This window comes from Pan paniscus, chromosome 12 (genome assembly GCF_029289425.2).
Source record: "Pan paniscus chromosome 12, NHGRI_mPanPan1-v2.0_pri, whole genome shotgun sequence".
NCBI lineage: Eukaryota > Metazoa > Chordata > Mammalia > Primates > Hominidae > Pan > Pan paniscus.
This window is the reverse complement of record NC_073261.2, coordinates 93,210,629-93,237,154: the sequence shown is the minus strand read 5'-3', so window position 1 is coordinate 93,237,154 and position 26,526 is coordinate 93,210,629. Positions and strand designations below refer to the sequence as shown.

At 40.7% G+C, this 26,526-nt stretch overlaps 1 protein-coding gene across 20 annotated transcripts in view; it reads left to right on the top strand.

The window, feature by feature from the left end:
* LTBP1 (latent transforming growth factor beta binding protein 1) overlaps positions 1-26,526 on the top strand; it is a 452,205-nt gene that overhangs the window by 316,446 nt on the left and 109,233 nt on the right. For 14 of the 20 annotated variants that reach the window (XM_034952914.4, XM_034952918.4, XM_055108060.2 and 11 more), the window contains 4 exons: positions 9,609-9,734; positions 10,919-11,044; positions 11,754-11,876; positions 15,990-16,109. In XM_034952914.4, coding sequence (XP_034808805.2) covers positions 9,609-9,734; positions 10,919-11,044; positions 11,754-11,876; positions 15,990-16,109 — 495 coding nt within the window. The remainder of the gene's footprint in view (positions 1-9,608; positions 9,735-10,918; positions 11,045-11,753; positions 11,877-15,989; positions 16,110-26,526) is intronic. The other 6 variants (XM_063594991.1, XM_063594992.1, XM_034952916.3 and 3 more) reach the window with 1 other exon arrangement.

Below are 26,526 nucleotides of genomic sequence, written 5' to 3'. Positions count from 1 at the left end.
GAGACCATCCTGGCTAACACGGTGAAACCCCATCTCTACTAAAAATATAAAAAAATTAGCTGGGCGTGGTGGCAGGCATCTGTAGTCCCAGCTACTTAGAAGGCTGAGGCAGGAGAATGGCATGAACTCAGGAGGCAGAGCTTGCAGTGAGCTAAGATTGCGCCACTGCACTCCAGCCTGGGGAACAGAGCGAGACTCCGTCTCAAAAAAAAAAAAAAAGAATACAATGTAATGATTACCATTTTACTTTTAAAATTTCTACAAACACAGAAAAAGAAAGAAAATGCATCAGTGTTCTGTTCTCACCAGTTAATACAGGATCATAGATAATTATGTTCTTTAATATATTTTTATTTTCAAAGTTCTGTATAATAAACATATTATTTTAATCATGAGTGAAATAGTATAAAATGTTTTATATTCTGAAACAAATGCAAAATTCTAAATGCCCATATCCTTAATGTGTATGGAGCTCTTATAAATCAATAGGAAAAATACTAACAATAGAGAAATGGAAAAATAATATAATCAGATAATTTGTAGGAAAAAACAATACCAAGAAGCATATAACAGAAAATTTCGACTTTCCTGGTAATCAAAGAAAGGCAAACTAACCTAGGATAATACCTTATTCCTATCAAATTAGTATGTAAAACCCAATCAAATTTTTTTATTAGGGTGAGATTGAGACTCTCTCACATTGCTGAAGGGAGTATGTGTTGGGGTTCTCCAGAGAGACAGAACCAACAGGATATATCCAGATATGTAGAAAGAGCTTTATTGTGAGGGATTGGCTCACACCATTCTGAAGGCTGAGAAATTCCAGGCCAAGGAAAGCTGGTGTTATAGTTCCAGTGCAAACCCAAAGGCCTGAGAAGCAGGGGAGTTGATAGCATAAGTCCCAGTCTGAGTCTGAAGGCCTGGATACAGGGCGTACCAGTGTCTGAGGGCAGGAGAAGATGGATGTGCCAGCTGAAGTAGAGCAGATTGCCTTCCTCAGCCTTTTTGTTGTGTTTGAGCCCAGCACCCAGTAGATAGGATACCCACCCACGCTGCTGAGGGTGATCTTCTTTACACAGTCTAACAATTCAAAGGCCTTTTTCTTCCAGAAACACCCTCACAGACACACCCAGAAATATGTAATCAGCTCTCTGGACATCCCTTAGCCCAGTCCAGTTGACTCATGAAATTAACCTTCACAGAGTATAAAGCACAAATTGGCAATATGTATAAAAAACTTCAGAACTATTCAGAACTTTTGACCCAGTAATTCTATTTTAAGACATCTTGTCTAAGGAAATAATGTTCCCAAAGGCTGTGGGTAGGAGTTTATATGAGTGGTTACCTATCACAGACAATGTATAATACAGAATAAATAGAAATAACTGTACGTTCAACTACAGGGAAATAGATAATTATGTTACATCTATACATTGGAACATTATGTTGCCACCAAATATAGTATTTTTGAAGAATTTTTATTGAAATATAGCAGGAAGTAGTCATACAATATTGCTAAATTTAACATGAAGGATAAAAAACTGAATGATATGGAGTATTATACCAGTTTTTTTAAAGACATATATACACTGAGAAAATGCTGGGAGAAAATACACTAGATATTAGCAGTGGGTTTTTTTTTAGTGGGATCTGAGAGATTTAAGTGTTTTATTTTAGATTTTTTTATTTTCCATATTTTCTAAACTCAACAGTTATTTTTAGAGTCAGCAAAAATGTCACTAAGGGGCATCATCATCAACTTTAACTGAATTCATGATACCACTGCAGGATGAGGTTGACAATGTGTTATAGGAGCTAAATGGAAGAGTTTGGAGCCTCCTTTAGAATATTTCCTCCTCAGAAACATGTTATGGTTCCTTTCTAATAGAAATGTTCTCATATGTTAAGCTTTTGGCCACTTAGTGAGTCAGTAGAACAGGAGCCTCGCCCTTCAGGGTGCAGCTACAGTCACCTAGCCACGGCTCCAGATCTAGACATCCCTGCACTCTCAGGGTCTGGGAAGCCCCTCTTTCCCCACAGGCTCAGAAGTGCCTGCTGTCACTCCTTGGCCTCTCCCCGCTGCCAGCGCCTGCTCCAGGGTGGAGCAAAGTTGTGGCCAAGCCCAGGTGCCATTGCAACCCAGTCAGGTGTGCATGTGCTTGGGTCAGTGCTGACATGCCAGTCCCCTGTTGCCTTGGCCCCCTCTGGACATTGGGCACCAATGAGCATGGGAGGGAAGCTGAGGGTAAGCTGAGGGTAGCTCAGTGTGGGCTTGCAGGTGCCCCTCAGCATGAATAGCCTGGGTGTGTGGACAACATGTTGATGGAGGGAGGCAGACAGGTTCCTGGGTGGAAAGGGGTGAGTCCTTAGTGAAACCCCACCTTCAAGCCAGGAATGGCCTGAAGCCTGGGGGCCAGGCTGCCAGTTCCAGGTGTAGTCCATGGTCCAGAGTAAAGACTTCATCAATAACAGTTTGGCCAATCAGATGGTGTTTTTCTAGGCCCTCCATGACCACCCATGGACCAATCAGCACACACTTCCTCCATTCTGAGCCCATAAAAACCCTGGACTCAGCCAAACTCACACAGATGTCAGGACTACCAGCTGTGAGAAGGAGCTACCCACTTCGGGTCTCCTCAGCTTTTCAGGATGACCTGCCTACAGAAAGGAGCTACCCACTGTGGGTATCCTGAGAGCTGTCATGTCACTCAATGAAGCTCCTCTCCACCTTGCTCACCCTCCAGTTTTCTGTATACCTCATTCTTCCTGGATGTGGGACAAGAACTCAGAACCCACCAAATGGTGGTACTGAAAGAGCTATGACACAAACGGGGCTGAAACACGCCCCCCTGCTCACCATGTTGAGGGTGCCGAGAAGGGGAGAAGAGCTGTGGCCCTTTGGGGAGCCCAAACCTAGGGGCTCCCCAAGCCAGGGCTGTAACAGCCTCTTTGGTGCTGTGTGGTTTCTGGCGTCTCTGAGCTTTCGGGCAGCACTGTGTCCGCCATCTCCAGATGCTGGTGCCTGCAGCAGAAGTTACTGGCAGTATATCTGGTCCAACCGCAGCCTCACATGAAGCCTGCACCTGTGCCAGCACCTGGAGCTGCCCAGTCTGCCACAGCAGCTGGGATGCCTGGCTGTGTGTAGTGGCTGGACCCCATGCTTGCTTGCTCACACACCCCTCACTGCTCCACACCTGACTTGCCCTTGGCAAGTGTGGGATCTGGGCTGGCAGCACAGGCCAAGCACAGCCTGCTGGGCTGAGTGGATAGAACAAGCTCAGTGGGTGCAAGCAAAACTTGGGCAAAGGTGCCACCAGCCACAGAGGTTCTGGCTGGCAAAGTGATACCCCAAGGATCCTGTGACAAAATGATGGTGATTTTTTTTAATGGCCATGGCTAAAATTGTTATTCTCTATTCTGAGGTCATGTATGTATCTACCCACTTTATTGAGCACACTGATAAGAGACTGCTTTGTGCTGCAAAGTATACAAGCAAATAATACACTATTTTGGACAGCAAGGATCTTCTAATTGTTTATAGTAATGTTAAAAAGAAAAAATGCAGTAAGACATATTGTAATTCACTAGTTCTTTCAAAATACTGCATTTCCATTTTTTCAATGTGAAGATAAACTCTAGTTTTGAATGGGCATGGCTGACTTAAATGGACAAACCTCTTTCAAACTAGCTTTGTAGAGGTTAAGTTCAGTTAGATAAATGCAGTTTCAACATTTAAATGTAGCTGTGTGAAGGGTAACAAATTGAAGTTACTCAGCTTCAACTGAACTGCAGAGCTGATTAAAAAAACAATGCAAGTAGCCTTGCTATAGGAAGTTGTTAAAACACAACTTGTTAGAAGCTTAATTTGAGTTTGGCAGAAATACAGGGCTGACATCTGCTGTCACATGTTTGAAGCATGAATGTATCCTTCCAGGAAACAAGTGATGCAGATTTTCTTTTCATGCAACAGTTGTAGGTACTTCCACTTTCTGTAGTAAAAGAATATTTCTGAAAGAATCCATAGGGGGAACAGTATAGATAGTCTTTGAAATGAAGTGGTTTGCAACTTTAGAGCTACACTATACATAGTGATCTGCATTAGCACAAGGAGACTGTTTTGTATCAAATATAATTTAAATCAAAATGTGTATGTTCCCATCGGTTTCATATGGGAGCCAAACACAGATTTAAGGAGCAATCTCATCACTTCTCTCAGGAATATTGCATAATAATGTTTTTGTCTCTAAAACACAGAGGAGGTAAATATTATTTGTTACTGTTAGTTTCTCCCATGATTGAAGACAGGGATAGAACAATACGTAAGAGTCTAAAATGAATACCATCAGCTCCACATTGTTTAGTGATTATATCTTTACGATGGTGAAATTGGAAGTAGCCTTTTCAGATTTAGCTAAACACACTTTGACATGTGATAATTATAAAGTGAGCCACATATCTGCAGGAAATACGTGTGATGTTTTCCACTCTTAACAGCTGACTTGGTGCCTCGCAACATTATTGGCATACCATTTTCAAGTGAATTATATGTTTCAGCATATAAATTCTTGATTTAGCATAGTGTCTTAATAGCTAAAGGATAGGTTGGAAAAATCAAACTTTTATTTCTCTGGCAGATATTTACAAAGTGGAAACATCTGTTTCAATTGTTGTGGGACAATCTATGCTCACTGTGGGGCAGTTAGGAAGCCAGGGCATTTTTGTAAACCTTTCCGTGAGTTAACATTTGATGCCTTCCTCTGGCTCTTCCCAAGCTTTCTCCATGGCTCTTGCAGACTGGTCAGAAATTATTCTTTGACTGAGTTAACTGCCTTGTGGAAACCTCTGTAATTATCATGGCCCAGACATTTAAAAAAACTATTTGCTCATCAGATCTTTTCCAGAACTCAGAAATGACCCAAAAATGTTTGTCCCTCAAGCATATTACCAGTGTCATTACTGCCTCAATAAACTGTGTATGCGGATAGAAAATGAACTCTTTTATTTCCATGTGAAATCATCATGCTTTAGTATTTCCAGACTCCATTCATTCATTCATTCATTCATTCAGGGAATCACATGACGAAGAAAAAAGCTAAAAGTCAGTATAGTCATTTTCATATTTTGCTAAAAGCTTTCTGTTTCATTTAATTTTAGAAAATAGAGTAAAAATACCACACTGTTAAATCTACCATTGGCCTTGTTGCTGGTATAAATAGAGTATTTGGTTTTCCATCACTGGCTTTCTGTCATGGCCCTTTTTCCATATTCTAGATGGACTCCAGCAAAAGAAATAGAATAAGGTCCTTGACCTGGTGAAGATGAGGTTTTCAGGGAGCAGATATAGTAGGGAAGAGTAGGGCTGTCCTGTGAACCAGGTGGCATTATGAAGGACATGTGAGAGAGTCCAGTGGGGAGCACTCACTTAATCGTCTCTCTGCAAAGCCAAGAAAGCCAAGCATGCTAAAAAGACAAGACATTCCCATTCACCAGCATACATACCCCTGACACAAGAAATGAGTGCTGTCTGTGTGAGGCTTGACTCTGGTGTACCAGACAGAGCCCAGTTTCTAGAGTTTATATTGACACAGTTTGCTCAAAGAATCATATTCTTCTACATGAACTGATCTACTCGGTGGGAAAAGGTTTGCATGCCGATGTGTGAGTGACCACTTAGGAAAAATATAAAGCATCTTGTCTTTGCCCTAAAAAACAGAAAATGCAGAACACTTTTCCTGTTCTTTAAGACAACGTTCTCAGGACTTGTGTACTGTCTATGTGCTCAGGAATGAAAACCTATTAGAAAAGGAGAGAAAACACAGGGGAGATATGGGGGAGACATGTTTTATATGTTTTAAAGTATAAGTACCAGTAATTTTTTTTTTTTACCTGATATTCAACTTTTTTTTTTTTTTTTTTTTTTTGAGGCAAAGTCTCGCCCTGTCACTCAGGGTTCAAGCGATTCTCCTGCCTCAGCCTCCCGAATAGCTGGGACTACAGGTGCCCACCACCACCCCTGGCTAATTTTTTCTATTTTTAGTAAGGATGGGGTTTCACCATGTCCTGGCTGGCCTCAAACTCCTGACCTCGCCTCAAGTGATCCTCCCTCCTCGGCCTCCCAAAGTGCTGGGATTACAGACGTGAGCCACTGCACACAGCCTCTGATGTTCAACTTTTTGATAAGTAGTGAATAGAAAGCAGACAGGGGTGTTTTGAAGGTGTGATGGTTGTTTTCTGTCTGCCTACAAGAGTGGAATCCTTGGCTCACGCCTGTAATCCCAGCACTTGGGGAGGCTGATGTGGGTGGATCATGAGGTCAAGAGATGGAGACCATCCTGGTTAACACGATGAAACCCCGTCTCTACTAAAAATACAAAAAAATTAGCCGGGCGTGGTGGCGGGTGCCTGTAGTCCCAGCTACTCGGGAGGCTGAGGCAGGAGAATGGCGTGAACCCGGGAGGCAGAGCTTGCACTGAGCCGAGATCATGCCACTGCACTCCAGCCTGGGTGACAGAGCAAGACTCCGTCTCAAAAAAAAAAAAAAAAAAAAAGAATGGAATAAGAATGGAATCTTGCCTGGCAAAGGATGGAAGGGATCTCTGAGGTCAAACTGATGACAGTTACATTAATTAATCACTTGTGTAAAAATGGGACAAAGTAGAAATCAAGTATGTTTCAGAAAGTGTCCCTCTTTCCTTTGATGTATCTCTTAGTACCCTCTAGTGGTGTCAGCCTAACATTTTCTTACATGTAACGAGATCCTGACAGACATGTTCAGCGTTTGCAAGCCACGTCTCTATATACTTAAGTATGAGGTAATCAACTAAAAATCAACAAACATTTTTTATCAAATTCCAACCTCCTAGCTTCTATCTAAGATATTGGATTGGTGGGAAAGGCCATTATTACTCATTTTATTCCTAAGACTAAAGAGTTATAATTCTGCACTATTTCTCCTACCTCAGAGCTGACTTTTGAGAAGAAACACTTTAGCTATGTTGGCAATTTGTGGCATAGGAATATATCACATTTTAATTAAGCATCACATATATTTGAAGACTTGTTCACACATATAAAGAAGTTCCATTCTAAGGCTGTCCCTGCCAAATGACAAATATTTGGTAATCACCAAATTGGTATTGTGGGAGTGGGTTAGTGACTACTCATCAAGCTTTTCATGAAAACCCCAGATTTATAGCCTCTTAATTTGTTCTGAACCCTTGCCCTGAATATATTAATTCACCTTCTAATTTTTTTTTTTTTTTGCAAATATGGTCAACATGTCTTTCTGCTTTATGAAAATGTCAGAGATGAGTATAAAGATAGGTCAATAACCACCCGGGAAAAAACCCAAGAAATCTAAACACCAATAACTTGCAAAGGAAGCTTCTATGTATAATACAGAGTCGTGTGCATCTCATGCTGTTTCACTAAAAAATTCCTATAAACAGAAGAGAATTCTTACCTGAAAGTCTATGAGTATAACCTGGTGAAGATTACCTTTTACCTTCAGATTTTAGGTACATACAAGTTATATTTTTAAGGAAGACTTTTCAGATTATGAAAGTGCCAAGACATGCTTAGTGTAAAAATTTTTAAAAGTACCAAAAAAAATGAAGAAAATGCTAATCCTAAAAACCATAAAACTTGGATCTACTTCCCTCCAACCTTCTTTTCTGTGTGTATTGTAGTATAATGGAGATTATATTCTTTATTATAATTTGTGCCTGTGTTTTTTTAACAAATAAGCATTTTCCTATCTTGTTAATGATTATATGCTGTGCTGTATGTATAATTCATTGTTTTGTGTTATTATTGCCAGTCACTTAAGTTTAGGCAGTCATATTAATTACCCATGTTTTTAGCCTTTTGAATTATTTTTCCTATAATTTGATAATATTTTCACTATAAACAAATGTATCTTCCTGAAAGTGAATTAACATAACTAGACTCAGAAAAGGTATAAGTAATTTGTAAATACATGGGGTGTGCATACATTTCTCATACATCCAGGTGACTTTGTGTAAAATGCTGAAGTTCATATGCTTCCTTTTTCAAATGACTTGCATGAGTAGTCTCAAAGTCACAGCACAGTGAATACTTTATGAAAAATGAAGCATGTGGTTTTGGTTTCGGAGAGCAACCTCAACCCCAATTTAGGTCATTTCCATAGTGAATCTGTGTTAAAGCACTGTTTTCCACATCCTTTTACTGCAGAATAGACAGTGTGTTATTAGCGAGAATAGCCCACCTGCTTTTCTTCTCATTCAAACCACAGACCTCTCTAACAAAGCTGTGCTCCTAGGTTGTCATGCTCAGAGGCGTCAAACTATTTACCTTGGAGGGTCGCTTGGCCTCATTCATACCAGCCTCTCTTTTGAGGCTTGTTTACTATATGATGACAGATAATAGCCCAAGGTAGTATTGGTATAAATGTGTTGGTTTTTAAATATATTCTTAAATGACTTCAATATGAACAATAATGGTAACTTTTATTGAGCACATATAATATGCCAGGCATTGGCTACATGCGTTATTTAGAGTATCTCTTTCATTCTCATACTTTGAAGTTGGAACTCTGATTATTTCCATTTTACACATGTAGAAAAGTGAGGCATAGAATGGTGAGGTCACTTGCCCCATGCTGCAGAACTGTAAAGGGCAGCAGCATTTGTGCCTGCACTGTCTTCAAGCCAGTGCTTCTAACCACCAGCTGTGCCACCTTCACTAGGCCATTAAACCTTCTTACAAAGGTCATTGGAAACAGAAAATCTTAAAGGAGTAATTAATCTCACAAGGCCCCCTTTGAGTCCTTGGGTTTTTTTTTTGATGGACTCCACCTAACCATGGACTCCTAAGACCCTCCCTCCACTGTAGTGTATGTCTGTGAGTAGACTGAGGACTTGAACAGGGCTAATCTGTACAGGATATATAGAAGAAGCCAGTCTTACACAGGGCTCAGTAAGGGAGTAAGGGAGGAATTTAGCAGAAAAGATTTGGGAAAAGATTCTACTTTACCAGTAGAAATAAAATATGTTCATTTTGAAATTGGCAAATAAGAGTAAGATACACCAAGAAGTTTTTCTTTGTTTAGAAGTGGGAGGTCTTTGAGGGGATTAATGATAAATTTTGGAGGAGATTGGATGTATTTGTTGAAACTCAAATATGGCCTGCTAAAGAATGGAAAGTTACAATGTGTTTCTTATCAATAGATAAGAAATCTCTTACCTATTGGTGATTCAGACTCTATCATCTAAGATGAACTACAGTGAATAGAAACTCATTAATAGGACATTTTGGAAGCTGTTTTATTAATAATTGATTTTCTTACAACTTACAACATGGCCTTTTTCTGAGTTTCTACTCACTTCAGTTCATCTTAAAAATGGCTTCACTAGGAACTATTGATGTCCTTGGATAGGACTAACTAATCCATTATAAAGTAATCACATGAATTTATACTTGATGTCAGAGGTCACCTTTGTCTTCTAAATGTAGAGCTGGCAATAATTTGCTAGTTGGTCAGGAAACTCAAAGTAATACTTTGAGAGTAGCAGTGAAATCTGTTCATTTCTGTGGGTTTTTTCACATTATTTTATTTACTTTTAAAGAAATCAATGAATGTACTGTGAACCCTGATATCTGTGGAGCAGGACACTGCATTAACCTACCAGTGAGATATACCTGTATATGCTACGAGGGCTACAAGTTCAGTGAACAACAGAGGAAATGTGTGGGTAAGAGACAATTTGATTGACTAAATTATTAAATATCAAACATTTGCACATTAAGAACATTTTTTTCTTAAACCAACTTAACCATTTTGGGAAAATGTTACTGGTTTAATTTTTTGAAAGTTTATCCCTTAGCTAAGGGAGCTCAAAAAAAGGTTTGCTAAACAAATGGAATTCTCTTACCTCTTTGTTCAACATTTGTTTACCTCGCAAATGTAATACATTTACATAAAGGTGAAATAATTTCCAAAAGCTTTTTGGATAAAGTGAACAAAATATGAATTACAGAAACAGCTACCTAAAAACATGTATTTAGCAAAAACAACTTAACATTAATGTATACTGCAGTAAAGAATTACATTCATTTATGTACATAAGACTTGATTTTTTAAAGGGATTTTAAAATTGAAAATCCATATATGCTGGCCTGAAGGTGTCAGTCAAATTAGAAATTTAGGGAACTCATATATGCTCCTTTTGGAAAAAAAAAAAAAGTATCTCAGAAAGACATGCAGTAGAGTTAAATAAATCATTTTAATGTGACTCTAAATTTAATTTCTCTTTTTTTTTTTAAGAAAAAGAAAATTCAGCACTAAATTATGAGGCCAATAGGAAGCAACAAAGGAATGTATCTAATTAATATTTCTTTAGTATATGTGAATTTTGCTGTTTGGTGTGTGTGTATGGGGGAGAAAGGAGACAGCCACCTGGTCCATAATTTGGCTATTTCCCTGTCATTTGTATACATTATATGTGTCACTTTCAGAACCTAGAATATTAAGTTAGAAAGGCAACAGAGATGACCTAATCCAACTCCACCCACATGCACGGAGGAAGAGTCTCTTTCATGGCATTTCTGACTCCCTACTGACAGCAAATTCCATTGCTTGGATGTCTCTCGTTATCAGAAGAATCCTTCTGTGTTGACCTGAAATCTGCCTCTTTGAAACACCAGTGTCATGGTTTTGTAGTTTTAGCCTTTGAAGTGATACACAGTAGGCTGCTTCTCTCTTCCAGGAACAATCCTTCAAGTACGCGAGGAGAAAGATCGTGTCTCCTTTTGCTGTTGTCCTCAGTTATAAAGGTTGGGTGGTACCCAGGGAATAGTATGATGGTATTTTACAGAACAGGGAAACTAAGTTCTTGCTACACGGAACTAATATTTTTATATGTATTTTTGTTAACAGATATTGATGAGTGTACTCAGGTCCAACACCTCTGCTCCCAGGGACGCTGTGAAAACACCGAGGGAAGTTTCTTGTGCATTTGCCCAGCAGGATTTATGGCCAATGAGGAGGGTACTAACTGCATAGGTAATGGCAGCATTCTTCCTGATTACAAATTCTTAGATCTGAGTTTTTAGATCCCCTAAGACTATCATCAGTTCAGTGCTTATCCAGACAACCCAGAATTTTTTATTAAACAATTATCATGACAGCAGTCTGCTAGATCCCAGGTGATATAAAAATGGATTTTTCCCCTAACATTTTTGAAGAAAGAGTGTCATATATGTGCATAGACAAGATACATTAAATGTTACTTTTGGACCACCCTGCATGAATCAAAACTGGATGATTTTGATGTGTGTCAAACAAATCAAAGGGAAAGTAGAAATCAGTTACTGGCCAGGCACCGTGGCTCACACCTGTAATCCCAGCACTTTGGGAGGCCGAGGCTGGCAGATCACCTGAGGTTGGGAGTTTGAGACCAGCCTGACCAACTTGGAGAAACCCTGTCTCTACTAAAAATACAGAATTAGCCAGGCATGGTGGCGCATGCCTGTAATCCCAGCTACTTGGGAGGCTGAGGCAGGAGAATTGCTTAAACCCAGGAGGTGGAGGTTGCAGTGAGCCGAGATCACACCATTGCACTCCAGCCTGGGCAACAAGAGCGAAACTCCATCTCAAAAAAAAAAAAGAAATCAGTTACTTCGTTATTATATTTGAGCTAAGCTGGGAGATGGGAGAGGTTTGAAACAGTATTTGGAACACAAAACTCAACAATGCTATCTGCTCTTCATAGATGTTGACGAATGCCTGAGGCCGGACGTCTGTGGGGAGGGGCACTGTGTCAATACTGTGGGGGCCTTCCGGTGTGAATACTGTGACAGCGGGTACCGCATGACTCAGAGAGGCCGTTGTGAGGGTGAGTCAGCTGAGAGTGTTCAGCACACATGACCGTGATGTGCAGGGTTGGTAGGCACCTTGCCTGGTTCTTGTTTCCTTCCCACACTCAGTGCGTGACACCAGTTTATCCAAGCTCTTTCTGCTTCCTAGATTCACAGGCTCTTTGCCTCTTCCTTTCACTGGCTCTTTTGGGATTATTTTCCATCTTCATGCTCTCATTACTTTTCACCTCAATATCTGCCTTTCTGGTATTTGGAATGAAATCACCATAGAATGATTAATTGCATCATATTTAGTAGAAACACAGACTTAATTACAGAGTCCGGACCATTCATCTTGGAACATGCTGCAGGTGTAACCAGTGTTGATTTTTTGTTTTTGACCTTTTCACCTACTTACATTCCTTTGTCTCCACTGCTTTCTTTTACATGTGTTCTGATACTTTCTCACAGACTCCCCAAGAAGCATGGTCTGACAAACTTTGGTCAGATTCCAACTGTGCTTAATAAAATTTCCTCATTATTGACCACAGCAATGAGCTTTCTCTCATTATAAAAATGTTATAAAAAGTATTTATAGCATGGTCACAATTATTATCCTTTTCATATTTCTGTTCACGTTTGTGTCCAAGTTGCTCTGGTTCTTTTTGAAACCACCGTAGTGAGGCCAGGCACGGTGGCTCACGCCTGCAATCGCAGTGCTTTGGGAGGTTGAAGCGGGTGGATCACTTGAGGCCAGGAGTTTGAGACCAGCCTGGCCAACATGCTGAAACTCCCTCTCTCCTAAAAATACAAAAATTAGCCGGATATGGTGGCGCACGCCTGTAATCCCAGCTACCTGGGAGGCTGAGGAACAAGAATCACTTGAACCTGGGAGGCAGAGGTTGCAGTGAGCCGAGATCATGCCACTGCACTCCAGCCCAGGTGACAGAGAAAAACCTTGTCTCCAAAAAACAAAGCAAAACAAAACAAAACACTATGGCACTTTTTTGGCAATTATTTTCATGAAGAAATACACTGACCTTCTGCTAAAAACCTGCCATGGAAATATGAGGGTGAAGGAACATGGGATCTGTGAGGGCACGGGAGCATGGTGCTGGTTCCTTGGGGTTCCCTGCCTGGCTGTCAGCAGAGACTAATAGATCTGGGCTCTGTTAGGTGGGGCAGGATGGACTAGGTTGGCACAGCCAGCCCTCAGCTGTCCCCTGGCTTCTGCATGTTGGTTTTCTTCACCGCTCTAATGACCCAGGCCTGGAGGGAGAGCTAATTAGACAATTTTTGGCAGCCTACACTTGCCACTCCTGCTGGTGTCTTGCCTCCGCCCCTTGGGTTCTAATCTAGAGAGAAGTGGGAGTGTTTTATGTTGCTGGATCTCTGATCAGCATGGAGTCTTGTACCCTCCCCGAGGGCCACGAGGCTACAGAACAAGCACAGGTGTAAAGTGTCTCCACGCTGCTCTTCCAGGGAACTCTCCTCTGCTGGAGAGATGCAGCGTGGGAGCAGCTCACCACGCCCACAGTAACTGCCTGACCTGCAGCCACTGACTTTGCCCCTTTGAAACGTAGTACATCACCTGTAAAATAGGAACCATGAAGTTAACTTTCCAGGTTTTCATGAAAATAACTTCATGTTGCCATAACTTGTATGATGCCTGTCACTTTGTTAGTTTTCAAGAAGTTATAGTTTCTTTAAATCTCCCCCATCCCTGACTCCTTTTGTGTTTGTATAGAGCTCAAGTACCTCTGTAGTTGCGGGGAGTGCTTTAAAAAAACGGGGTAAGTTTATTTGACAAGCATCTATGTGCAGAGCAGTATCCCCCAACCCCCAACAAAGAAGTCAAATACTGATTTTTTTCTTTCTTTCTTTCTTTCTTTCTGTCTGTCTCTTTCTCTCTCTCTCTCTCTCTCTTTCTTCCTTTCTTTCCTTTCTTTCATTTTTTTTTTTTAAAGACAGTCTTGCTCTGTCGCCCAGGCTGGAGTGCAGTGGTGCGATCTCAGCTCACTGCAAGCTCCGCCTCCCGGGTTCACATCATTCTCCTGCCTCAGCCTCCTGAGTAGCTGGGACTACAGGTGACCACCACCATGCCCAGCTAATTTTTTTTTTGTATTTTTAGTAGAGACAGGGTGTCACCGTGTTAGCCAGGATGGTCTCGATCTCCTGACCTCGTGATCTGCCAGCCTCAGCCTCCAAAAGTGCTGGGATTACAGGTGTGAGCTACCACACCCGGCCCAAATACTGATTCTTAAGTTCTACACACGGGTCAAGAATGGAAAGATAAGATACTTAAGTAATAGGATGGAAAGGAATAGAAAAGAAATTGGAAAATTATGTACTTAAATTGGAAGCTTGTAGGAGAATATTTGGTAATACTCAATATATGAAAATTATTTGGGAGAAAGATGACTAGCATTCCCTGAGTAAATAATATATAATTCTATCCCCATGAAAAGTCTTGAAAAGAAGAAGGAGCCAAGCAACGCGGCTGTTTTCAAATTTCATCATGGACTAGAACCAAACGTCCCCGGGCTTCTGGCTCACAGAAGATTTTCTCAGCTGTCACTAACGAAGTTGCTTTCAAATAGCACCAGTCTCCAAGGAGCCTATTGTAGTTTACAGACATTATCTCATGCATCCTTACTTTATTCTGTTAAGGTATTATAAGGCAGGTAGTTCCTAATTTATAGAAGAGGGGAAAGCAGAGGTGAGAGCAGCTAGAAATTCAGGGACGTTATCTTGTATTGCTCAACATTGCACCTTATTTATTGGGCTAGCCTGTCTCAATGGCATTCTCTGATTTAGCAGTTGTAGTTCTATTTTTTTGAAATATCCCATCCAGAGGAGAATGTAATGCTATTTGGAAAATGAAACTGGCAAGCACCATCTTTTTGTAGAACAAGAAGTCCCAGAACATCTGACCTAAAAAAACCACTATGTGTCATTGGCCATTGGCAAGAATTTTTACTGATAGAAAAAAAATTACAACACTGACCTGGTGCTTATTTTGTTAATATCATCTTTAACTTTTTCACTTTAAGTATCTTTTCACATGTCTAATGATATGCAGTGGGAGATAATTTTTAAGTATTTACTAGAATGTAGACATCACATACCCATGGATATTTAGTGGACCCATTATATATTTCTTTCTTTTTTTGTTTCTCTAGTTTATGTCCTGAAAATCCGTTTATATTTTAAGTACGATTAAAGGTCATATATACATTGTGTATTGGGATACTTAAACATTAAATCCACTCATATAAATTCAAGATCCACCTCAGAAAAAACACTTACTTCAAATGCAGCTAGAAGCCATGGTGTTAACATTTATTTTAAACTGTTGAACTCTCTCTTATATCTTTTTCCTCATTTTATTGTTTGACAATTTTTAAAAATGCCTCAAGCTGTCGTAGTTATCTCCGCACAGACTTAACCATATTTTAGGTGATTTTTTTCTCCCCAAATTGGAAAGAATGATGATTAATAACTTCAGTTAGCTATGAATATGAAAAGTAAGGTGCATTTTTACCAGAAAATATTACCATATGGTCATATCACCATGTTTTCTGGAAAGGCTTGGAAGTATGTGATGAGTTCACTCTCTCCTCGTGTTTTTTTTTTCCACCTCCAAGGAATTCCTGTCATATGAAAGGTTTTAAATTATTCCAACTTAGGATATTCTTGGGCCCATGAAGCCAAAGTGAGAATTTCCCTAGAGCATCCAATGTTTGCAGAGAGAACCTCTAGCTGGGTGGATACATAGCTTCCTCACACTCACCCCCATTCTTTGTATTTCTTTCTGGAAAGCTGTGCTATTACTTGAAAGGTTTCATGTCCAGAAATTGGCCCTAGAAGAGCTGCCAACTCCCAGAGTGGAGAGGCCAGGTCCTGCTAGTTGAAGAATTGGGGCCAGGTTCTTCCTTGGAATGTATGCAAATATTTTAATCCGGGTATGCTTGACCATGCATTATTGCCATGTATTTAAGTATAGACCCAATGTCTCACTTACCCAATTATTGTTTTTCCCACTGAAATGTAGATATAACATGCTTTCCCCCGCTGCCTTCATCACAAAGTAAGATTTTGCTTTGGTATTCTGATAAAATGTTCATGACCTAGGTTTTTGATTTTTTCAGATATTGATGAATGTTTGAATCCAAGCACTTGTCCAGATGAGCAGTGTGTGAATTCTCCTGGATCTTACCAGTGCGTTCCCTGCACAGAAGGATTCCGAGGGTGGAATGGACAGTGCCTTGGTAGGTACTATAGTGTACTTATCAAAGATTTGTTTCTTCTGCATGGCCCATTTTCTGATAGAGTGGTGTAATGCCAATGGAGCCCTCTTTCAAAATGAAAAAATGAAATCTTACATCATTCTAAGAAAAGTTCCCAGTAACTTTTAACCATTGAGAAAATAAGAAAATGACTTAGCATAAAGGATGTAAGATTCTCGATGGGGAAAATAATTAGGATTGAAACAAACTGATATTGCTAATGAGATAAATATCCAAAACCAAATAAGATAGTAACGTCTACAGGAAGGAAGAGAGATGGAGAGCAAAACACTTAAAAAGAGAGAAGAAGCATCTACCACAGACAAGTAGAATTAGGTAACACACACACACAAATTTTCAACAGAAGTAGCAAAGGTAGTGCTTTAGGCACTGAGGAAGACAGAGTAATGCATTTGCTTTGATTCTAATTACCCGTGCTGTAGTTAGCTCTGCCCCTTAATGGTTTTCATTTGTGTCTACCATGTAATCTTTTTCCCTAAAGCTTGAACTCTTTTCCACTCCATAGCAAAACTCTGAATATGTGAGTTAAACTTTTCATTCATTCATTCCTTCTTTCCTTTCTCCCTCAAATGCTTAAGAACTTACTATAGGCTATGCATGGTGGCTCATGCCTGTAATCCCAGAACTTTGGAAGGCCGAGGCACGAGGATCACTTGAGGCCAGGAGTTTGACACCAGCCTGGGCAGCATAGCAAGACCTCATCTCTACAAAACATTAAAAAACTTACCTGGGCTTCGTGGGGTGTGTGCCTGTAATCTCAGCTACTTGAAGGCTGAGGTGGGAGGATCGCTTGAGTCCAGGAGTTCGAGGTTTCAGTGAGCTATGATTGTGCCACTGCTCTCCAGCCCGAGTGACAGTGAGACCCTGTCTCTAAAATATGAAACAAAAGGCAAAACTTACTGTATATCCCCAGAGTTGTACTAAGTTCTGGGATATATTGAGAGGAAAAACTGATATGACCCCTTCCTTTTGGTACTTACTGTCTGGTGGGGGAGACTGACATGCACTCAAACATCTCACAGATAAATGCAAACTCACAGATTTGAGACAAGCACTAGAAAGGAGGGTTCTATCATGCTGTGAGAGCATATGGTAGAACAAGCTGCCCTTAGGAAAATTCTTGAGTTGAGGTTCAACTGGTGAGGGGGTGGGAGGGAGAACATTTCAGGCACAGTAAACAGCATATGCAAGAGGCTCGTGGAAGAAGAAGAGAGCAGAAGGCCAGTGTAGCTGAAGGCCAGAGAACACAGGAAGATTTGCTGCAAGATGAGAGGACAGACCACTGAAAAATTTAAAGCCCTCTTAGTCCTGTTAAAACTGACGGTCTTCATTCTCATAGCCCTGGGAAGACATTCAGGTGTTTTAATGGGGGTTGCAGAAGTGCTCTCAGTTTTAAAGCTTTAGTCTCATCACCAAGCAGCATCAGCTCAGACTCTGTAGCTGGTACGGAGAGCTCCGTGTCCTGAGCCCCTAGGCCCATCCCCAACCTAAGAGTCTCTGCCGATGGAGTTGTGAGATGTAGTCTTTGAAGAAAAGATTTTTATTCATTAGTTTTTTGTTTGATAAGCAATTGTTTTTGTAACTGGTGCTGACCAAAAAGTATTAATATATATGGTTTCAGTTTTCCCGTTTGGCATAAATTTCATACTTGCCTATCAAGATTCCATGCGTATTCTCATTTTCACATCCTGATAAATAATCCAGGAGCAGAGCCGGAACTCTACCTTAAATAACTACAATTCATAATAGTAGTATAAACGCAGCCCTGATTCATGAATTTATTAGTGGAATGTGACTGATCAAATTGGCAAGTGATTGTTCTTCAATATAAATAATACTAAATGAATTCTTATACCTATATGTGCATATATATATATATATAAACTTTAGTGATAGAAGCACAGCACCTCATTTAAAACTAATTTTACTTTGTCAACCAGATGAGTAGAATCATAAGCAGAAATATTAGATCACTGCATTTCTCAATTCAGCCAAAGTCCCGCATTTAGCCCCTTGTTTTGTTTTTGCATTGCTGAGGTCATGTATTTCCTATTGTTAAATGGAGGCAGTGTCCTTTATCTTTCTGCTTTGGGTAAAATTTTAGGCTCTACATAATCTACAGATGAAGCCACTCCCCCAAGATTTAATTGCAGTTCCATCCATTGTTCATATTGGACTTGCAGCTCTTCTAAATTTCTCATGAGGGCCTTTGCAGGTTATACTGAAATAGATTTTCCATCTTAATTTTTTATAGTAGTAGAGCTTTCAAATGTCGAGAAGTTGACTGTGACAAAAAGCAGATATTGCAGCATGCCTTTCTACTTACATTGAGCCAATGGGTGGGTTGGAATTTTCTGCTAAACTCTGACCATGTTAATGACTGCCCAGCCCTAGCTTTGTACTTCTGGTACTCTAAAATACCTTTCAGAAGGTGCAGTCTTGTCTTAAGCCTAGTTTTGAGTTGAGCTCATCACTAACATAACTGGATATATATTCATTCATTTAACAAATACTGAGTGTCTACCTTGTGCCAGGTATTTTTCCAGAACACTGGGGATTGAGAGTGACTAAAAATAGGCCAGGCACGGTGGCTCACGCCTGTAATCCCAGCACTTTGGGAGGCCAAGACGGGTGGATCATGAGGTCAAGAGATCGAGACCATCCTGGCCAACATGGTGAAACCCTGTCTCTACTAAAAATACAAAAATTAGCTGGGTGTGGTGGCACGCGCCTATAATCCCAGCCACCCAGTAGGCTGAGGCAGGAGAATCGCTTGAACCTGGGAGGCGGAGGTTGCAGTGAGCCGAGATTGCGCCACTGCACTCCAGCCTGGTGACAGAGCAAGACTCCATCTCAAAAAAAAAAAAAAAAAGAGAGTGAATAAAATAAAGTTTTTCTCCCTTCATTGTAGTTATACTCTAGTGCTTACATTGTGCTCACAAATAAACACATAAGCAAGTACAATATATAGGATGTCAGATGTGACGCATGACGTGAAGAAAAGTAAAGTAAAAGATTCAGAGTCTTTAGAGATCCCTTGGTGGTCAGGATAGTCAAATGCTAAGTTATTAACATGCTCTTCCTGGCTAGTCATTTGTTTTGTCTCTAACTGTTACCTGTGATTATATCCTTTTAGTTCCGATAATATAGGATATATTGATGAATGTTTTGCCCCAATTGTTAATGAAAATTCTCCGTGATAACATTAAAGACTTTTTTTTTTTTTTTTTTGAGACGGAGTCTCGCTCTTTCGCCCAGGCTGAAGTGCAGTGGCGCCATCTCAGCTCACTGCAACCTCCACCTCCCGGATTCACGCCATTCTCCTGCCTCAGCCTCCCGAGTAACTGGGACTACAGGCACCCGCCACCACGCCCGGCTAATTTTTTGTATTTTTAGTAGAGACGGGGTTTCACCATGTTAGCCAGGATGGTCTGGATCTCCTGACCTCGTGATCCACCCGCCTCGGCCTCCCAAAGTGCTGGGATTATAGGTGTGAGCCACTGTACCCGGTCATTAAAAAGTTTCCTGCAATCACACCATTTGTGGAAAATCCTACATTTGTCATTTGTTAGTTGCCATCTGTAGAGATGATAATGTCTATCTCACAGGGCTGCTATGTTCCATAAATGTTAGTGTCTTTTTTTCTAACTCTCCTCTCACTGAGTACATGTTTCTACATTGTTATAATCAAGCATGTACAATGTTTTATATAACATTTCTTAAATTTCGCATTATGCTTATAGTTTTTTTTTCTAAACTGGTCTATCTTCACGTTGATTTGACTCTCTTTCTATTGAATGATTTCATTAAGCATTGCTATTCAACCCCTATATTCTGCAGGGATTTTATACCAGTTACACTTTCTGCTTCTTTCACAGACTAAATGATGAACTTGGTGAAACCGTTAATGGCGTCTTTGTATTCATGCCATGTAAGCTGGATCTTACTGATTGATGCTTCTCCTTGATTTATAAATTAGAGCAGAAATTGTTTTGGGCAGAAATAGGCAAAATGTTAGCAGGTGTTGTCTGAGGGACTACATTTTTTCCCTAGTGTTTAGCTCAGGTCATACAATCCCTCATCCTCAATAGTTTATTATCCACTTCAAATATCTATCATTTCAGACTGTACCTAACACACATCATCCCTAATGCTTTTTGGCAACTCTTGTTGGCTCTTCTGTTAACGTAGCTTCTTCTTTCAAGTCGTGGATTTCATTCTTCTCTAGAGAGTCACGTTCGTCATTCGGCACTGTATTCCTTGGACCTGACATTCAGCCTGGAGTTGCTGCCCACTCGATCCCCACCTTTAATGACTGTTTCATCACTCTGGGTTCTGGCCAGTTCCAAATGGCTATTTCAACCAAGTCCTTTCTTAAGGGAAGCCAGCCTGTCAGGTACTCAATTTACAGGTTCTTCATGACTTGTGGAGAGCTGGCCTGATTGAAACCCGATGAGAGCCATCCCCCAAGGAAACTCTCTAATATTTAATTATATTAAAGATACATTTGATATTGCTAATGTAGAGATCTTAGTTCCCTGAATTTAGACAGAGTTTGGGCTACATGACCTCTCTGAAGCTTAGTTTTATTATCTGTAAAATGGGGATTGAAATACTTGCTGTTTAAGCTTTCTTGCCAGAATGAAGTAAGCAATATGAAGCACCTAGTAGGCATCTGACATATGGTGGAACCCCATCCATGCTACAACCCTTTTCCCCCAACTATTACCCTCCTCTATACTGCTCTTGTCCTCAAACATAAGAGATGCAGTAATAACTGGTACTTGGTAAAGTAAATTATGTGTCACATTCTTTTTTTTTTTTTTTGAGATGGAGTCTCACTCTTGTCGCCCAGGCTGGAGTGCAATGGCGTGATCTCGGCTCACTGCAACCTCCGCCTCCAGGGTTCAAGCGATTTTCCTGCATCAGCCTCCCGAGTAGCTGGGATTACAGGTGCCCGCCACCACGCTTGGCTAATTTTTGTATTTTTAGTAGAGATGGGGTTTCACCATGTTGGCCAGGCTAGCCTCGAACTCCTGACCTCAGGTGATCCACCCATCTCAGTCCCCGAAAGTGCTGGGATTACAGGCGTAAGCCACTGTGCCCGGGTCACATTCTTCTATATAACTATATTCTCTTTGGCTTTTTGAAGCTCATGTCATATAGTTTTTTAATTCTTCTTATGTCATTGGAGCATTCTCTTTTCTTTCTTTCATTTTTTTTTTTTTGAGACGGAGTCTCCCTCTGTTGCCCAGGGTGAAGTGCAATGGTGTGATCTTGGCTCACTGCAACCTCCACCTCCCGGGTTCAAGCAATTCTCCTGCCTCAGCCTCCTGAGTTGCTGGGATTACAGCTGCATGCCATTATGCCTGGCTAATTTTTGTATTTTTAGTAGAGATGGGGTTTCACCATGTTGGTCAGGCTGTTCTAGAACTCCTGACCTTGTGATCCACCTGCCTCAGACTCCCAAAGTGCTGGGATTACAGGCGTGAGCCACCGCACCTGGCCTTTTGGAGCATTCTTTTATGAATGTAAATAATTTTGTGGTTCCTGTTCAATATCTCCCATCCAAATACTAACTGGGCCCACCCTGCTTAGCTTCCAAGGTCAGACTAGATCGGGCACGTTCAGGGTGATATGTCTGTTGACTCCTTCCAACTTCTTAGTGTTCTTACTTAGCTGGAATATACTTCTTGGGAGCCATGATACTTCTCTGTAGGGTCATTAGTGATTCCTAACAAATGTTCAGGCATCTATAATAATGCTGCTATTTCCATTCCTGTACTTTATTGTCTCTGCTCACCTTCACAAGGCAGAATATGCCACCTATTGGATATATGCAGCTAGCCTTTTGGGGGTTGTCTTGCTTGTAGTTCAGTTTGTGATAGAACTTGAGACCCAGTAACACAAAATTCTGAGATTTTGTCAGTGTAATCTTTCTTTTTTAATCCCTGATTAAGTTGAGAATGACTTTCTGACTCCCATTTAAACTCTGTGAATGTAGGTCTTGGGTATTTGAAGAATTTAGTATCATTCAATCTACTTGACAACTGATTAGCTACAGTCTTAACCAAGACCTGGCACAGAGAACTTGAAGAATAAACTTGGACAGAAAACATGGAGAACTCATTGTTCTAGAAGTTCTTTTCACACTAGGATTTATTTTGAGATTTGAAGATTCAATGTTAACTTTCATGGCTTATGTGAATATTCATAGACTAATCCAAAATTGAAGACTTGGTACAGCGGGTATTTGTTTTATAGAAGATTGCAACTGAGTACAACATGTACCTTTTTCATATTTTATGTGCAAACATTAGCCTTATCCCTAAATTATTATATGCTAAAGGATGCTTCTAATCAATCACTAAGCTATTTATTGAGCTGTTGTCTGTGTATCTATATGCCAGAGAAGATTGGCAATTATAAAAACACCCACCCAAATGTCCAACAATGATAGACTGGATTAAGAAAACGTGGCACGTATACACCATGGAATACTATGCAGCCATAAAAAATGATGAGTTCATGTCCTTTGTAGGGACAGGGATGAAGCTGGAAACCATCATTCTCAGCAAACTATCGCAAGGACAAAAAACCAAACACCGCATGTTCTCACTCATAGGTGGGAATTGAACAATGAGAACACATGGACACAGGAAGGGGAACATCACACACCAGGACCTGTTGTGGGGTGGGGGGAGGGGGAAGGGATAGCATTAGGAGATATACCTAATGTTAAATGAAGAGTTAATGGGTGCAGCACACCAACATGGCACATGTATACATATGTAACAAACCTGCACGTTGTGCACATGTACCCTAAAACTTAAAGTATAATAAAAATAAAATAAAAACAACAACAACTTTTGAAAGCAGGCAGCATGGTTTGTGGGAACATTAATTATTATAACAAAATCCTTCTCATTATATAGTTTATGAAGGTTTTGACATGATGGCATCATTTGATCCTCACGGTAGTCATCTCTGTAGTACAAGTGTGGAAATTGATTCCCAAACAAGTGAATGGGCTAACTAAAGGTTATAGGTAATAAATATCAGAACTAGGATGTGACCTCTGATCTTTTTTCTCTAAATCCAGTGTTTTGTTCTGTACAATGTCTCATGTACCCTTCGTGTACACGTAAGAAAACTAAAGAACAAAACAATATAATGAAGACAATAAGGAAAATAAAAGAGCATAGAAAGGAGAAAGCCACATGGGCTGGAATCATCCCTTGCAAGCAGCAGTAACAATGGCTTGGGGATTCTAGAGTTTGAGACAGCAAGTCTGCACCATATGTAGTGGCAGTTGAGTTTTGCTGAAAGATAAAATGCTACTTTGGAAAGGTGAGGTAGGAAGCCAATAATTTGGTGGGATTAGTGATTGGATTTTTCTGAGATCATCCTTGGCTCTTTATGTAGGATGTGCATAGCATTCATTGGTTCTTCTCCAGTTCTGCAAAGCTGTGATGATTCTTTGAGGATTATGTAACAAATGTTTGTCAGCAGCTCTGCTGCTACTACCACATATTTTAACTTCATCAGAATTGACAGAGGGGGTGTGAGATTCTGAGGATCTACTATACCTCAAATGCAGTTGAGGTGGTTTCATCACACTGGCTGGACCAACATCTGTCTCTCATTTTGCCATGCTTGCTTTTCTGCCAAATATGTTCTTCCATCTTCTTTAGTATAAAAGATTATGTGTGAAGAATAGTTGAGGAATCACTGGAGTAATGACACATTTGGGGTAGGGGATAATCCTGTGTTTTCATGTAGCTGTAGTGCTAGAATAAGATGCTTTATCCCTATCTCAAGTGGTACTCACTCACTGAAGCCTGTATTGGTGATTAAGGAACAAATTGAATTTGGATAGCCTTAGAGAAATAATTGGCTATGTTGACATACTCATCTCATTGAAAGTACAGGAAGTAACACAGGTAAATTACTGCTCCGGGACAAATTCTAGCCAACCCCAAGCAGCTGCTACATGAAATGTAAGTGAGCACAGGCTGGGGAGAACATGACTGGGTGACATCAGCCACTGAATACCCTCTGTACATGGTGGGCTATGCCCACCAGGGAGGGGCTTGAGACAGTCTGGTATGTTCCCAGGATATTAGGAAGGGAAATTTTAAATTTTAAAAGGTTCTTCACCCAGATGAATTACACCCCAAGGCAACGAGACAATGAGCCAGGTGGGATTACTGGCCAGCTGGGAGTCATCTCTGTGAAATTGTGGAGAATTGATAGTTACCAGAGGATACGGAGAGAGTAATGTTCTCATTTCCCCGCAAAAAGAAAAGAAGGTGGAGGCCAGGTGCGGTGGCTCATGCCTGTAATCTCAGCACTTTGGGAGGCCGAGGCGGGCAGATCACAAGGTCAGGAGATCGAGACCATCCTGGCTAACACAGTGAAACCCCGTCTCTATTAAAAATACAAAAAATTAGCCAGGTGTGCTGGCGGGCACCTGTAGTCCCAGCTACTCAGGAGGCTGAGGCAGGAGAATCGCTTGAACCCAGGAAGCAGAAGTTGCAGTGAGCCGAGATCGCACCACTGCACTCCAGCCTGGGTGACAGAGCGAGACTCTGTCTCAAAAAAAAAAAAAAAAAGAAAAAAGAAAAGAAGGTGGAGTCTGGGAATTACTGACCACTGAGCTTCATGTTAATCTTGACAAAGAACTGTAGAATGCATGATTCAAATGATGAGATGAAACATTTTTAAAAGGAAGTGATGATTATAAGAACCAGTCAGGATTCGTTAAGGATAAATCATGCTAGACTGTCCTGACTGCCTTTCCTGATACAGTGATTAGATGAGTAGACCAGGAAATCCTGTGGGCATGGCACATCTAGTTTTCAACAATGTACTTGTTAGAGTCTCTCTGGGCACTGTAGATGAGAAGGATCAGTTTGGATTGGGTGATAGGATAGTAAGATGGATGCATACATCTTTGAACTATCTGCCTACCAATTCTGACCTGATACCTCGGCAAGTTTCTTGCCCTGGGAGGTTTAATTAATTCATTGAGTGGCAAATGCCAAATTGTTATGTCTCAAAAGCCCATTGGTAAATTATTTGAGATTTAGAATCCATCTTTCTTTTCTTTCTTTTTTTATTTTTTAAAGTGTCAAGGTCTTGTCCAGGCTGGAGTACAACAGCATGATCACAGCTCACTGCAGTCTCTAACTCCCGGGCTCCAGTGATTCTCCTGCCTCAGCCTCCCAAGTAGCTGGGACTACAGGCACGCACCACCACACTCAGCTAATTTAAAAAAAAATTTTGTGTGTGGAGACAGGGGCTTGCTGTGGTGGCCAGACTGGTCTCAAACTCTTGTCCTCAAGCAGTCCTCCCACCTCAGCCTCCTGAGTTTCTAGGATTATAGACAAGAGCCACCACACCTGGCTAGAACCAATTTTTTAATCAACACTGTTTTTTATTATATTTCCTAACAGATAAAACGCAAAGGCCTGTTGAACTCATTATGTATATGCACTGGAAGAATTTGGGTAATATGAACATTCTGTAAGACCATATCTTAGAGTAAGACAAATTTTGAGCTCTACCATGAAAACCAGAGGCATAATCATCTCCCTCTGCTTCAGGGAAAAGGCAACCATGGGGTGGATGGTGCGGTGGGTAGGCACCACCTGCTTCCTTCATAACCCATTTTGTGTTGCTGTAACAGAACACCTTGAGACTAGGTCATTTATGAAGAAGAGAGTTTTATTTATTTAGCTCATGGTTCTGGAGACTGGCAAATTCAAGATCAGATGGCCACTTCTGGTGAGAGCCTTGTGCTGCGTCTTAATATGCTGGAGAAGTGGCAGGTGAAGCAAGTGCATGCAAAGAGAGCAAAACACAGAGGCAACCTCACTTTATAACAATCCACTCTCTTGGGAACAATTTCATTCCCACGAGAACTAACCCAGTCTCGAGAGAAAGACATTCATCTATCTTAATGAACTAATCACCTCTTAAAAGCACAACTTCCCTATGCTGCCACCTTGACAACCAAGCCTCAACATGAGTTTTAGCAGGGACAAACCATTTTCAAAGCATAGCACTTCTTATGGCATTGATGGGAGATCTTCCCAAGGGTTGGAAGCTAGAACTGTGGGGGCCAAGCCTTCTGCTGTCATTACCACCCAGGGCCCCACAAGTTTGTGTCCTTGACTAAACTGAAGAACACTGAAAGTCATTGAAGGTTTTTAAAGTAGAGGAGCCAACACCATTTATCAGATTTGTATTTTAGAAAAAAGTTTATTCTGTCTGCAAGCTGGATAATGGATTAGAGAAGCCAAGTCTTAGAAAAACAAATTAAAAGACTGTGGCAGTAACTCGGGTGAGAAAGAATGAAAGTAGGTGATTTGAG